Raw genomic sequence first — 15,552 nt, forward strand, 5'->3', positions numbered from 1 at the left:
GGCTTGCAAGTCCCCAATTCTTTTTAGAGAAGAAATAGCATGAAGAAATAATGTCTTGAAAGTGAGAAACTTTTCAGCAACTTCCTCGAGCGGCTCAAAGGGAGCCTCGGAAAGGCCTTGAAGGACGATGGCTAAGTCCCAGGCCGGCACCCTGGTGCGTGTCACAGGTCTCAGTCTCAAGGTTCCACGGAGGAAACGGGTTACTAGCGGGTGTCGCCCTAATGAAACTCCACTCAAAGGAGTGTGGTAAGCTGTTATGGCCGCCACGTACACCTTTAGTGTGGAGGGGGCTAACCCCGCAGAGAATCTCTCCTGCAGGAACTCCAGCACCACGCTCGCAGGGCAGTTAACTGGATCCCGCAGGCGATCTCTACACCACAAGGTGAAGAGTCTCCACTTTAGGTAGTAAAGTTTCCTCGTAGAGGGAGCTCTGGAGTGTAGAATGGTCTCAACAACTTCAGTTGAGAGACCGGACCTTACGAGCTGGGCCCACTCAGAGGCCAATCCCACAGTTTCCACAACTCCGGGCAGGGGTGAACAAATACTCCGCCCGCCTGAGAGAGAAGGTCCCTCCTGAACGGGATCTCCAGGGGAGAGCCGTCGAGGAGAGACACCAGATCCGAGAACCATACCCGGCCCGGCCAGAACGGGGCTACGAGCAGGAGATGGGCCCCGTCCCGGCGTACTCTCTCTAGAACTCCCGGAAGCAGTGCGATCGGGGGGAAAGCATACAGGGGCAGCCTGTACCACTCCTGTACCATCGCATCCAGTCCGAGTGGAGCTGGAGGCGACAGGGAGAACCACAGACGACAATGAGAGTTCTCGTGAGTGGTGAACAGGTCCACTTGGGCCCTGCCGAACTTCTCCCAAAGGAGCTCCACCACGTCCGTGTGGAGTCTCCACTCCCCGGGCCTTGGCCCCTGCCTTGACAGGATGTCTGCTTCCACGTTCAACTGCCCAGGAATGTACATAGCCCTGACTGACAGCAATTTTCCCTGAGCCCAGAGGAGGATAAGGCGCGCTAGCTTGTATAAGCAACGGGACCTCAAACCCCCCTGATGGTTGATGTAGGAGACCACCGATGTGCTGTCTGTGCGCACAAGCACATGATGGCCCCTGAGATGCGGCAGGAAGTGCTTCAGAGCCTGAAACACCACCAACATTTCCAGGCAATTTATGTGCCACGAACGCTGGTGCTCCTGCCACAGACCCTGGGCCGAGCGACCACTTCCTTGATATTCGTAATATTGAGCCACAAATGCTTCTCCGTGGCCACCAGGGCTGCCATCGAATGGCCGATGCATCAAGCCGTCTCCTTGGTGGCACGGAGAGCTCATTAATAGTATCAACTCCGATCTCGTGGCTCTCCCCCAGGTCACTTAGCAGATCAGCCTGGTATGCCTGCACGATAGACATAGTGTGCAGACATGCGGCTGCCTGACCTGCTGCCGAGTACGCTTTGCCCACAAAAGATGATGTAACTTTGAGCGGTTTTGTGGGCAAAGTCGGAGCCTTTATGGTCGAAGCAGACTCGGGTGACAGATGGCTCGCAAGCGTCTGCTCAACCCGAGGCAACTGACCATAACCGTGTCTCTTCCACCCAGCAATATTGATATAAACTGATGTATGCGGTGTGAAAATGCGTGCAGACACGGGCCGCTTCCAAGACCTCGACACCTTGGTGTGGAGGTCCGGGAAAAACGGCAGACTCTTGCGAGGAGGCTGAACAGAGCGCGCGGGGAGAAAGCGCTCGTCGAGTCTGCTTTTTACGGCAGCTCGCTCATGATGTTCGTGTGGCCAGTCAATGTGTAGTCTGGCCACTGCTCTGCTCAGCACCTCCATGGGCTCCTCACTTGCAGGGGACTGAAGTGACGAGTCTTCACCCCCTGCATCGATGCTACAGACATCAACCTCCTCGGAGGAAGATAGCTGCAGCATCGCGGCTGCTCCCCGGGCGGGAGAAGCCGCAGAGCGGGCTCCCGATCCCAGAGAGGCAGCGCTGGATCTGGCGGGTGAAGGAAGAGATAGGGCGGGGGCCCGTCTCTATCCCCTCCGCCAGATCCTTTTGCGAACCCCACGACATAAGCCGCCGCTGAGCCTCAGCAGCAGCGGGACCCGTGCCGTGGGGAGCGCGAGCCGGAGGGCGTCCTCGAAGAGCGCCCGGCGGGATCACAGCACACGAAGAGGCAGCACCTCACAATGCTCGCAGCCGGCACCCTTGAGTGCCGACTGCGCGTGCTGCTCTCCCAAACAAACAACACACATCAAGTGTGTATCCCCGCTCGTAATATAACGTGAGCAGGGAGGAACACACTTTCTGTATTGTTGCTCGCTCGTCATGATAACTCTCTTTTTTTTAAATGTGAGTGTGAGTGCAAACGAAAACAACAAAGTCTGAACTCAGACACAACACAAAAGACACTTTTTGGACAGTAACACAGAGCGCTTGTTGAAGGCAACATAAGCTAACGGCGTGTGTTTGCCCGTGTGCTTTATAGTTTCCGGGTCTATGACGTCACCCGCCTATGACGTTCCGTCTCTCTATTGGACTGATGACATAAGTGCTTCACGACGCAATCACGCTGAGGCGTTCCCAGAGCGGTGACGCAGTGTGAGTTCCCTTGAAAGGGAACACGGAAAGCCGGAAAATCTTCTCAATGGCAGAAAAACATCACTCACTGCTCTTGACTGAATAAATTTAATAAGGGTTCATCTATATCTATACAATGAAGACTATGCAGTGATATTTTACATTTGATTACTATTTCTATTACTGACTGTCTAACAATATTTCAAATTTATATGAGTAAGGTTAATAGTTTTTGGAGTCATAACCTTATTTATTAAGGTTACATGGATCAAAAAACAACTAAAACAATAACTAGGCCTATTTTATTTTATTTCTTACTTTTTTGTGGTGGGTGTAACAACTGAACTCACTCTGAGGTCTACAGAACCATCCCTCCCCCCGACATACCACTTAGAAGGGCCTCAGTTACCATGGATACAAACTGATAAGACGGTTTATTGTTCAAAAAAATGTAGCCACGTGGAAAAGGCCACATTTAAGACACAAAGCCAAAGAGAGACTTTTTTGCCTCAAGTTATAGATAAACCGTTCTATAAATGAATATGCACCCCAGGACATTGTGTGTACGAATATAACTGTTTTGTAAAGCGTCTCTTGTATGGAATTTTGTTTTATGCTTATCTTATGAGTAAACTACTAGTTCATGCAACCTCGTATATGTCGTGTCTCCTATCAATTAATGCTTATTTCATGACTTACACTTTCGTGTACGTCACTTCCTCATAGGAGGCAGTGTGTGTTTGTCATATTAAATGGAGTATAAATGGGCACAAACTCAGTTTAATCATGCTTGAAACAGAGCCATACAATTTCCAACAGAGGAATTTCCCACTGGGAAATCCGTCATCTCCAGAGAAAATCTGACCCTCCCTCCTCGAGAGGAGCCCCGAAGGATACGTATGGTGCACACCTCATGAATGGCCCACTGCGTTCCAATGGCAGCTCTAATGGCTGCGGAGTGCGAGAGGGATGAGGGTTCCCCGGGGGAAGTGTGCTCACCATAACCCTCAAATCGCTCGAGCTACTGCCTGAGGTGTGGAGGGTTAGATCGAGGCTGAGGCGTGAGGACTCCACCCCTTGCGAGATGGAGTCTCGACTGCAACTCTGAGATGGTCATGTTCCCGCAGTGAAAATATGAGTCATCCACCTTGAGTCATCCGCTGGTGACCATCCCTCTGTGACTGGTAACCACCGCATCCAGAAACACACAGATGTCATCTTTAAAAAGACGCAAGCTCTTTCTGTGTAATTCTCTTTTAGAAGGATGCTCTCCTTGGTGCTGAAGCACGCAGGGGGCGGGGTCGCGGCTGCGGCGACACAGTCAGGGGATAGTGCAGCCTGACGTGCACGCTCTCTCACACGAAGGCGCTCTCTTACCAGCTGTAAGAACGGCTTTTCAGCGCTCTCCACCTAGCGCACCGAACCAACTGTGAGAACAGCATTTGTGATTGCTCTGACGAACAATGAAGAGAGATGATCAGAAAACCACACAGCCCGCTGCTGTGCGGTCACACCAACCCCAACTGAAGAGATCGCTACTAGAAATCAGGCTTCAGTCAGTTCCACTGCGTAGAAGAGAGTGATATCTGGACGAATCATCTACCACTCGGCTCCGAAGCAAAAGGTTGATTTGATGCCATCACCTGTCTCATTTATACCCGCACGGTGTGGCATGAGCACCTGGTGCAATCATTGCATGTCAATGTGCATTGGCTCGTTTAGCTACACTCGAAGTAGATTGGCTCTCGCAAGCGAGATTCCTATTTGTTGGTACTCCGACGTGCCGTCGAGAGTGACCGACTGAATGGGAACTGATTGTAATGTTAATGTAGCTACGTCAAGTTATTGAGCCCTGTCAATATATGTGAAATTAGTGTTTAATTTTATTGATAAAACAATCTTTTGATGCAAAATTAACGCTGCAGCCCATCTGATAAAGATGTAGAGCCATCTTTGTCATAGTACATTTCAATGGTTAAAGTTACCTATCATTTTGCTGCATTTTATTTGTACCATTTTGTTGTATTAGTTTGTTTTTGTTTATCGATTTACCTTGTTTTTTTTTTTAGATAATAAAGATATTGTTTGATTAGTGAGATCTCTGATGAACCAAAAAAGTAATGCTTGAAAAGTCCCTGAAAGTCCTGGAATTTCATTTTATAGTGTCTGTACGAACCCTACATCTGCTCTTTACTAGAACACCCTCACTAATTTCAGATACTGAAAGATACTTTTCCTAAAGTTAGCTAAAGTTCAGGTAAATGTTTAATTGTCCACACCGACTCTCCAAATCCATTAAAATATTTTAAAACAACTGTGGAAAACAAATACATTGTGATTCTTACCACTACATGTTTGGTATGAAGCGAAAATCTAAATTTTAACAATAATCAAGACAAATAATCTCTCTAAGATTAGATTAGATTAGATTCAACTTTATTGTCATTACACAAGTACAAGTACAAGGCAACGAAATGCAGTTTAGGTCTAACCAGAAGTGCAATAGCAGCAAGTGCAGGATATATACAATGGTTGCGTAAGTGCAGGGCATAAAAATGTACTGAATATATATAAATATGTATAAGTAGAGAGATGGTTATTACTATAAACATAACTGAATTTACAGATGAATATATACAGTGAATAAATAAACAGATGGCTATTACTTTGAACAGAATTTTACAGATAGAGGTATACAATAATATTTTAGGCTAATATGAGGAATATAGCAGTGGATTAAGGTAGTGCAATAAATTATGGACAGAGCTATCCGAGAGAAAGTGTAAAAAAGCAGTGGAAAGTGGTTGCATATCACAGTTAGAAGTACGGTGCAAAATGCAAATGTAAACAGTAGGTACTATAAATACAGTCGGCAGTGCAAATGAGCATAATCCAGTTAAGATATGGTGGTGCAAAATGCAAATGTAAACAGTTGTTACTGTAATAAACAGTTTGTAGTGCAAATAACATATTGAATGTAGATGTGAGGTCGGAGAGTTTGCAGTTTATGAGGGAAGTGGATCAACGGGGGTTTGAGTTCAATAAAGAGACAGCTCTGGGGAAAAAACTGTTCTTAAGTCTGCTGGTCCTGGTCCGGAGAATCCTGAAACGCCTGCCAGAGGGCAGGAGAGAAAACAGTCTGTGGGCTGGGTGAGAGGAGTCCTTGAGGATGCTGCGAGCTCGATGCAGGCAGCGTTTCCTCTGGATGTGCTCGATGGCAGGTAGTGGAGTCCCTGTGATGCGCTGGGCAGTTTTCACCACCCGCTGCAGTGCCTTGCGCTCCGCAACAGAGCAGCTCCCATACCATACTGCCACACAGTTGGTCAGGATGCTTTCTATTGCGCAGCGGTAGAAATTCACCAGGATAGCCGAGGAGAGCTGATTCTTCCTCAGTGTCCTCAGGAAGAAGAGGCGCTGGTGAGCCTTCTTGACCAGGCTGGAGGTGTTGGTTGTCCACGACATGTCCGCCGAGATGTGGATCCCCAGGAACTTGAAACTGGAGACACGCTCAACAGCCATTCCATTGATGTGGATGGTGTCGTGTGTGCCTCTTGACTCCTTCCTGAAGTCCACGATGAGCTCCTTCGTTTTGGTGGTGTTGAGGAGCAGGTTATTATCAGCGCACCATGTGGCCAGGTGCTGGATCTCCTCCCTGTAGGCAGTCTCATCGTTGTTGCTGATGAGACCAATCACCGTAGTGTCGTCCGCAAACTTGACGATGGAATTAGATCCATACACAGGCTTGCAGTTGGAGGTGAAGAGGGAGTAGAGAAACGGACTTAGCACACAGCCCTGTGGTACACCAGTGTTGAGTGTGATGGACGTGGAGCAGGTGGATCCTGATCGAACATTCTGGGGTCTGTCAGTTAGGAAGTCCAAAATCCAGTTACACATTGAAGTGTTGATGCCCAGGTCTCCAAGTTTGGCAATTAACTTGGTTGGGATGACAGTGTTGAATGCTGAGCTGAAGTCAACAAACAGCAGACGTGCATAAGTGTTCTTATGGTCCAGGTGGGTGAGCACAGTGTGCAGTGCCATGGAAACTGCATCCTCTGTGCTCCTATTGCTGCGATAGGCAAACTGGTGTGAGTCCAATGTGGATGGTATTGAGTCTTTTAGTTGTTCCAGGACCAGCCGCTCAAAGCACTTCATAACGATGGGTGTGAGTGCTACAGGGCGGTAGTCATTAGGGCACCTGGGCTAGAGTGTTTCGGCACTGGCACAATGGAAGTGCGTTTAAAGCATGATGGTACAGCTGCTTGGGCAAGAGACAGGTTGAAAATGTCTGTAAAAACCTCAGCGAGCTGCTCCGCACATGCCCTGAGAACACGTCCAGGGATGTTGTCTGGTCCAGCAGCCTTGTGCGCGCTGATCCGGCTCAGTGCCTTGCAGACATCTGTGGAGGAGAGTGTGATTGGTGGGTGGTCAGCTGAGGGTTTGAGCTTGGTGGCAGTTTCTCTGTTGTCTCTTTCAAAGCGAGCATAAAAGTAATTTAGCTCGTTCAGGAAGTTGACATCAGTGGCTGCGGGGGTGGAGTGAGTGGGTTTATAATCGCTGATGGCCTGAATTCCCTGCCACATGCGTCGAGGGTCAGAGTTGGAAAAGTGACCCTCCATCTTTAGCTTGTAGCAGTGCTTGGCCTTTTTGATGCCCCTCTTCAGGTTTGCTCTGGATGCGCTGTAGGCTTGTGCATCTCCTGATCTGAAGGCAGTATTGCGTGACTTCAGCAGGAGTCGTACTTCCTTGTTCATCCAAGGCTTCTGATTTGGGTATGTGGTGATCTGTTTCTGGGTTGTAACACTGTCGATGGTGGTATTGATATGATCCAATACTGAGGAGGTGTAGGAGTCAATGTCCGTGTGAGCGCCACTGGTGGCTTGAGAAGCAAACATACTCCAGTCTGTGTTTAGAAACCTTTCCTGGAGTGTGGAATCTGCCCCCGCAGGCCACACCTTGATTGTCTTCACTGATGGCTTCACACGGTTGATGAGTGGTGCATATTTGGGGGTGAGGAACAAAGAGATATGGTCTGACTGTCCCAGGTGGGGGAGGGGTATGTCGCAACGTAAGCTCCAGCCATGTTTGTGTAAACATGGTCTAAGGTTTTGTTTCCTCTGGTGTGGCAGGAAACATGCTGGTGAAACTTGGGTAGCACTGACTTTAAGTTTGAGTGATTAAAGTCACCTGCAACAATAAACGCAGCTTCTGGGTGATCAGTCTGTTGTTTACTGATGGCTGCATGAAGTTCTTTCATAGCAAGCTTGGCATCAGCATCCGGTGGAATATAAGCAGCAGTGATAATGGTTGAAGTGAACTCCCGCGGGAGATAAAACGGTCTACATTTAACCATGAGAAACTCAAGGTTAGCTGAACAATGACTCCCAACAATAGCAGAGTTTGTGCACCAAGTTTTGTTAATGTAAATGCACAATCCACCCCCTCTGCTCTTCCCGGAGCCATCTAATGTTCTATCCGCGTGGAGTGTGTGGCGTCCCGCTAGCTCGATAGCGGTGTCCGGTATTCCGCTGTTTAACGAGGTTTCCGTGAAGATTAGGACGTTACAGTTCAAAAGTTTCTTACTGTGTGTGATGCTGAGTCGAATCTCCTCCATTTTGTTCACTAGCGACCGTACATTGGCAAGGAAAATGCTGGGTAAAGGGAGTCGATGCGGTGATAGCATTAGCTTAGCTCGCAGACCTCCACGCTTCCCCCTCTTTTGTTTACGATCTCTCCTCCGCCTTCTTGCACTTCCGCCCGGCCGGGCAGAGTGCAGAGCCACGGGTGTTCTAGCGATCTCAGGAAGGTGTTGTAGATTGTCCATAAATCTGTCGGAAATTCGCAAACCAATATCCAAAAGCTCAGCGCGGGTGTACGTTGTAAAGGCACAACTGTTCTGTACGAACAGACCCGAGAAGAACAGGAAAAATACCGCAAAATTGCAGAATCTGGAGAGACGCTGAGCCTCGCGATCTACTCGCGCCGCCATCTTGGTCACTTGTGTAATGGCTATGGCTACCTCTAAGGCTACCTCGTGGAACGGTGGAGAAAGTGAGGGGCCATTTGAATTTTAACAAGGTGAGATATCACTAGCTTTTTCATTTATTTAATTAAAACGTGTTTAGGTGCTTTATGTAATTTGTTATTTTATTCTAAGCTGTCGATTTAATATTTTTCAGCCGTTCTCTGCTTAAATTATCTAATGATGCCGGATCTGGCTTTTGTACGGAATATGCAGTCAGTGATATTATAATTTTATATTATAAACAGACCTACGGTGAAATATTATGTGCTTAAAATGATTTTTCTGTAAAACCTTTTTGAATAATGCAATATTTAGACAAGAAAAACACTGAAGAGCCAAAACATCGTGACTAGTCACAGGTGAAGCGATTTTAGTTGGTCATCTAACAAGGGCCAGATTGTTATGGCATTGCGACTAGGTCAGAGTATATGAAATGGCAAGGCTTGTGGGTTGATCCCGGGCAGCAGTGGTCAGAATTTACCAACAATGTCCGAGGAGGGACAAACCACAAACCGGCAGGTCTGCTGTGGCACAAGTCACACACAATTTGAATGATAGTTATGGAAGAAATGTGTCACAAAAGTGCATCGCATAGGACTTGAAGGATCTGCTGCTAATGTCTTGGTGCCATATTTGTTGTCATATTTGTTGTATATTAAATAAATGATAGTCACACAGTTCATCAAAACTACAGTAAGGAAAATAAGTATTTGAACACCCTGCTATTTTGTAAGTTCTCCCACTTGGAAATCTGAAGGGGTCTGAAATTGTCATCAAAGGTGAGAGACATAATCTAAAAAAAAAAATCCAGAAATCACAATATATGCTTTTTTTTTAAAACTCTTTATTTGTATGATACAGCTGCAAAAAAGTATTTGAACACCTGTCTATCAGCTAGAATTCTGACCCTCAAAGACCTGTTAGTCTGCCTTTAAAATGTCCACCTCCACTCCATTTATTATCCTAAATTAGATGCACCTGTTTGAGGTTGTTAGCTGCATAAAGACAACTGTCCACCCCATACAATCAGCAAGAATCCAACTACTAACATGGCCAAGACCAAAGAGCTGTCCAAAGACACTAGAGACAAAATTGTACACCTCCATAAGGCTGGAAAGGGCTACGGGGAAATTGCCAAGCAGCTTGGTGAAAAAAGGTCCACTGTTGAAGCAATCATTAGAAAATGGAAGAAGCTAAACATGACTGTCAATCTCCCTCAGACTGGGGCTCCATGCAAGATCTTACCTCGTGGGGTCTCAATGATCCTAAGAAAGGTGAGAAATCAGCCCAGAACTACACAGGAGGAGCTGGTCAATGACCTGAAAAGAGCTGGGACCACCGTTTCCAAGGTTGCTGTTGGTAATACACTAAGACGTCATGGTTTGAAATCATGCATGGCACGGAAGGTTCCCCTGCTTAAACAAGCACATGTCAAGGCCCGTCTTAAGTTTGCCAATGACTATTTGGATGATCCAGAGCAGTCATGGGAGAAAGTCATGTGGTCAGATGAGACCAAAATATAACTTTTTGGTCATAATTCCACTAAACGTGTTTGGAGGAAGAAGAATGATGAGTACCATCCCAAGAATACCATCCCTACTGTGAAGCATGGGGGGGGGGGGGGGGGGTAGCATCATGCTTTGGGGGTGTTTTTCTGCACATGGGACCGGGGCCATGTATTGCAAGATTTTGGGGAACAACCTCCTTCCCTCAGTTAGAGCATTGAAGATGGGTCGAGGCTGGGTCTTCCAACTTGACAAGGACCCGAAGCACACAGCCAGGATAACCAAGGAGTGGCTCTGTAAGAAGCATATCAAGGTTCTGGCGTGGCCTAGCCAGTCTCCAGACCTAAACCCAATAGAGAATCTTTGGAGGAGCTCAAACTCTTCTCAGCGACAGGCCAGAAACCTGACTGATCTAGAGAAGATCTGTGTGGAGGAGTGGGCCAAAATCCCTCCTGCAGTGTGTGCAAACCTGGTGAAAAACTACAGGAAACGTTTGACCTCTGTAAGTGCAAACAAAGGCTACTGTACAAAATATTAACATTGATTTTCTCAGGTGTTCAAATACTTAGTTAAAAAATCATACATTGTGATTTCTGGATTTTTTTTTTATAGATTATGTCTCTCACAGTGGACATGCACCTACGATGACAATTTCAGACCCCTCCATGATTTCTAAGTGGGAGAACTTGCAAAATAGCAGGGTGTTCAAATACTTATTTTCCTCACTGTATATCATACTTTTCTGCTGCTATCGAATCATTTAATTGACTTACTGTCAGGGCAATTGAAATCTGGACTACCACCCACTGCAAAACACAAAACACACCACACACACCATGATATTAAAAAGCAGTGCAAGCAATTTAAATCTATAAACTGTTCTGTTTCATTTAAATACTTTTAGGACGTCCATCCATGCTCTTGCTCCTATTGAGGCGCCTTTCCCTGGTCTTCTGAACATCCGCTGCAGAGACAAAAGCATTACAACAGCTAACTTGTGTACTGATTGTGGCCCTGTTTCTGTTCAGTTTCTCTGTAACCTTGGTTGTTAAAACTATTCGGTTTATATGTTGATTACCCTGTTTGTATATAAGCCCTTAGTTTCCCTGGTTCATTTGTCTCTTATTGTTGATGTGTATGCTGAGCTGTTTATTCTCCTGTGATCTCCTGAGTTTTCTGTGTGGATTAATGAAGACTATTTTGTTTTTTCTACTACTTCGTTGTGCGCTCTTCAATTTTTAAATACTATAACCACATTTAAATGTAAAAATTGGCAACAAATAAAACATAACTTTGTTACAATAAATACTATTGTTTTACATAGTCATGGATGAGTAACAAGTCCTCTACATCAGGGTTTCTCAACCTTTTGCCTACTGCAACCCACTTTTCTTTGTATGTCAGTCATACGACCCACTAAGGCTGGGAATAAACAAATAACTGAAATTTTAGACCTAGGCTACACCGTTTGCTTATTATAATTAATTTGGTACAACTTTACAATAAGGCTGTATTAGTTAACATTAGTCTATGCATTAGTTAACATGAACTAACCATGAGCAACACCTCTGTTCAGCATTAGTTAATCTTTGTTAACATTAGTTCATATTAATCCAGCTGTTCATGGTTTGTTCATGTTAGTTCACAGTGCATTAACTAATGTTAGCAAGATTTTAATAATGCATTAGTAAATGTTGAAATGAACATTAACAAAGATAAATAAATGCTTTATAAGTGCAGTTCATTATTAGTTCATGTTAACTAATGTAGTTAACTAATGAACCGTATTGAAAAGTGTTACCATTAATTTCACGAAAACACACACTTTTTCAATAATTAGGCAGACTATGAGGCAAACTGATTTATTTATTTTTACTCACATTAATGTGACATTTGACACTGCCGCTCTGAAACGATGATATCCAGACGTGGTGGAATTGGGGAAAGGGCCACTCGTAGTGTTGCACTCAAACTAGCTGTTGCCAGCCTATTCCTGCTTTTTGTTTTCATTGCAGTCACTGTTGAAAATCCCGACTCGCAAAGATAGGTAGTGCTGAATGGCAAGAGAAACTTTGTTGCACGATCTGCGAGTTCTGGATATTCGTGTCTGGTTTGAATCCAGAAGGAATTCAGGTCTGTTTTGCGAAAAGCAAGCTGCAAGCTGCCGTCAGATGCCAGTTCCACTAACTGTTTGCAAATGAATGGGCAGTACAACGTCCACATCACTTGGGTCTACTGAAAATGGATCACGAATCCACACATTCCCAACACTTTGGTCGTTGGGAAAATAATCAGAGAATTTCTGTGTTAATCTGGTCAGATGGTCCCGGACAATTCTCTGTATGTCGGTACTAATGTGAGGGAATTCCTGCAGAACATCAGTAAGGGTAGGAAACATGTTTCTCCCACAATACCAATTTCCGTTTGAATGCTTCAATTCTGTCAGCCATCAAGAAAACACTGTTGTTTCTCCCCTGAAAGGATAGGTTTAGCTGGTTTAGCTGGTCAAAGATATCTGACATGTATGCCAGTTTCACAAGAAATTCAGCCTCTGTGTAATGCTTTGCCAGGGGAGACCATTTCTAGTCCAGAAACGTGTGCACTTGCTTGCGCATTTCAAAAAGACAATTAAGAACTTTTCCTCGTGACAGCCACCTAATTTCACTATGGTATAACAACTGGCGGTGGTCTGATTCCAGCTGGTCGCACAAAATTGAAAACAAGCGGGAACTGAGAGCACTGTTCTTCACTAGATTATTTGTTTTGACAGCAATGTCCATCGCCTCATTTAAGGGCACTGACATTTCTTTGTCTGCGAGGCTTTCACGGTGTAAAAAGCAGTGAATCGTCCAAAATTTTCTTCACAACCCCACCATGTTTGCCAGTCATCGCAGCCACGCCATCCATGCAAATGCCTACGCAATTCTTCCAATCCAGCCCATTCTGTGCGAAATATCCATCAAGGCAACGGAAACACTCGTCCGCTGTCGTCCGTGTTGGGAGCTCATTGCACATCAGTAGATCATCGTGTGCTGCACCCTCCCAGTTGTATCGTACAAATGCAAGCAATAATGCCATCTTTGAAACATCCGTTGATTCGTCAATTTGAATGGCAAACAAGGGGCTTGCTCGCACTCGATCCAAAAGTTGCTTTTCGATATCATCGCTCATGTCTATAATCCGCCTGGAGACACTGGAGAGTGGGATTTCTTTTATTTAGTTCGCAGCACTTTCCCCTAGTACCTCACGGCACATGTCAACTGCACATGGGATAACTAGCTCTTCACCAATATTAAACGACTTCTTAGCGCGGGCAGTGTGGCCAGCTGCCAGATAACTTGTCTTCAGGGTGCTTTTTGAAGCTGTCGTGAGAGACACAATAAAATTTTGCTGTCTTTTAAGTAGATCTTGCTTTCGAACAAAGTAATCCACAGGTTTACCCACACATGTTGGATGTTTAGTCTGTATGTGACGTTCAAGTTTTGATGGCTTCATGGACTCCTTTGCCAAGACCTCACCACACTCAACACACTGGTTTTTCGTCCAACGCAGTAAATCCATATTTAATATACAGTAGTCTGGGTTGTACTTGCGTTGTTTACATTTTGCTGCTTTTGAAGTGGAAGGACTTTCCGAATCTTCTGCTTGTTTTCTTTTAAAAAACGGATGCATTTTCTCAAGCTAACAGGCCGTGGCTGCGTACAGGTCTGGCATTGTGCGCGCGCTGTCGTTACCAAGCAACGGGGTAAACCGCATACATATTGGGCCCTATCTTGCACCCAGCGCAATTGACTTTGTACACCGACGCACGTGTCATTCCTATTTTGCACCCGCGCAAAGCGCGCTTTTCCCTCCACAGAAGCACGTCGCTAAACTAGTGAATGAACTTGCGCTACCTGGGCGGTTCAGCGCAAAAAAGGAGGCGTGTTCCGGCGCAAACAATCCCTGGTGCAATTTTGCTGTTCCATTAAACAATTGCGCCACTGACCAGAAAAAACCTAGTCTAAAGTCAGTGGCGCGTTGCGCGTTGTTCATTATGCTATTTTAAGGGCGCATGCTTGACCATAATGTATAGCGTGCACAACGCGCATACACTTTGCTCATGTAATCTACACAGATGCAACAGTTATTTTTGCAAATCATAAATTGTTACACTAAAAAAATATTAACACATGAGATGACGGAAATCATTGTGGTGTGCCACGAAGATGTGAAAAAATAGGCATAAATCTAGCTTACAAATGATTCAGGCTAATTGTAATAATTAAGGATAAAACCTGTTTGCCCAATAGTGGCAAGAAATATATGTATATAAGGACATCTGACAAATTGGTTTGTCCGTCAAGAACCAGGAAAAAAAATCGACTGAAAAACTGAAAAAACTGAAAGAAAAAAAAGACTGTGAAATCACCTTTACCATAATGTACAACATTACAACTTCACTTCTCTGTCTTTCACTGCTCTTACAAGAACATCAGTCTCCTCGGCTGTGAACCGCTCCTGGCGTGCGCCTGGTAAATACGCCATAATAATAGCAATCCATAATGGAACTTGCGCACCTGCTTTTAAAGGGAATGTTGGATGACGCTCGGATTGGTTTATTCATGTTACGCCCAAACCACACATATGAATAATGAAGCTACTTCAGACCAACCCATTTTAGATTTGCGCCGGGCGCAAGAGCCATTTATCCCGCCGGGAAAATAGCAACAGCGCCGAGACCCGCCCACAAAGTTACTTGCGGTTCGCGCTTTGACACTTGCGTTTCAGATCGTTAAAATAGGGCCCAAAGAGAGTAGGACCTTGTCCAATAGGAGCCGTTCGCGGCAGTGATAAATTATCATGATAGGACAGTTTAGAAACAGCGTTAGAAAGTTACGGCAATAACGATTCAACATACAACATTTGAAAATATGAGAACACAGAGAAAGTCTCACGACCCCCCTATAGGACCCACTGGTTGAGAAACACTGCTCTACATCATGAAGACTTGTATGCACATCCATTACTATTGTGTTTATTTAGTCAACAATCTGGCTTAAGTTCTGCATAAATAGGAAACTAAAATCAAGTCAGGGTCTCTTCTCATCAGACTGAGAAACAATGTTTGGCTCAAAGATCCTAATATTTTTGCTCTGATACTGGAATCACATGAAAACATTTCTAACAATTGCAGTGTCAAGAGAGTTTATTAACCTAATCTTGTACTTTACAATGTGTTTTGATTTGTTGTAAGATACGCTGTTATCAGATAATAGTCTATTAAGGTCAAGTGCGAAGTACAAAGAGACATTTTTAAAATTTTCCAAAAGTAAATTTTCCAGATTAAATTTTTATTATTATTATTAATTATAAAATACAATTTCAACAGTAGTAATTAATAGGTCCATAGACAACTAAAAACAAACAAATATGCAACAAACAATTAATACGAT

At 44.9% G+C, this 15,552-nt stretch overlaps 1 protein-coding gene across 3 annotated transcripts in view; it reads right to left on the reverse strand.

Annotated features, from left to right (window-relative positions):
- Positions 1-15,552, reverse strand: part of LOC307124533 (interferon-induced very large GTPase 1-like) — a 58,435-nt gene that overhangs the window by 23,676 nt on the left and 19,207 nt on the right. For 2 of the 3 annotated variants that reach the window (XM_079813830.1, XM_079813829.1), the window contains exons 6-7: positions 11,016-11,081; positions 10,891-10,923 (exon numbers count right to left, since the gene is read on the reverse strand). The exons of the other annotated variant lie outside the window; for it this stretch is intronic. In XM_079813830.1, the coding sequence (XP_079669956.1) occupies positions 10,891-10,923; positions 11,016-11,081 (99 nt within the window). The remainder of the gene's footprint in view (positions 1-10,890; positions 10,924-11,015; positions 11,082-15,552) is intronic. 3 annotated transcript variants of the gene reach the window in all.

The sequence above is a fragment of the Gobio gobio genome (genome assembly GCF_949357685.1).
Source record: "Gobio gobio genome assembly, chromosome: 1".
Classification (NCBI taxonomy): Eukaryota; Metazoa; Chordata; class Actinopteri; order Cypriniformes; family Gobionidae; genus Gobio; species Gobio gobio.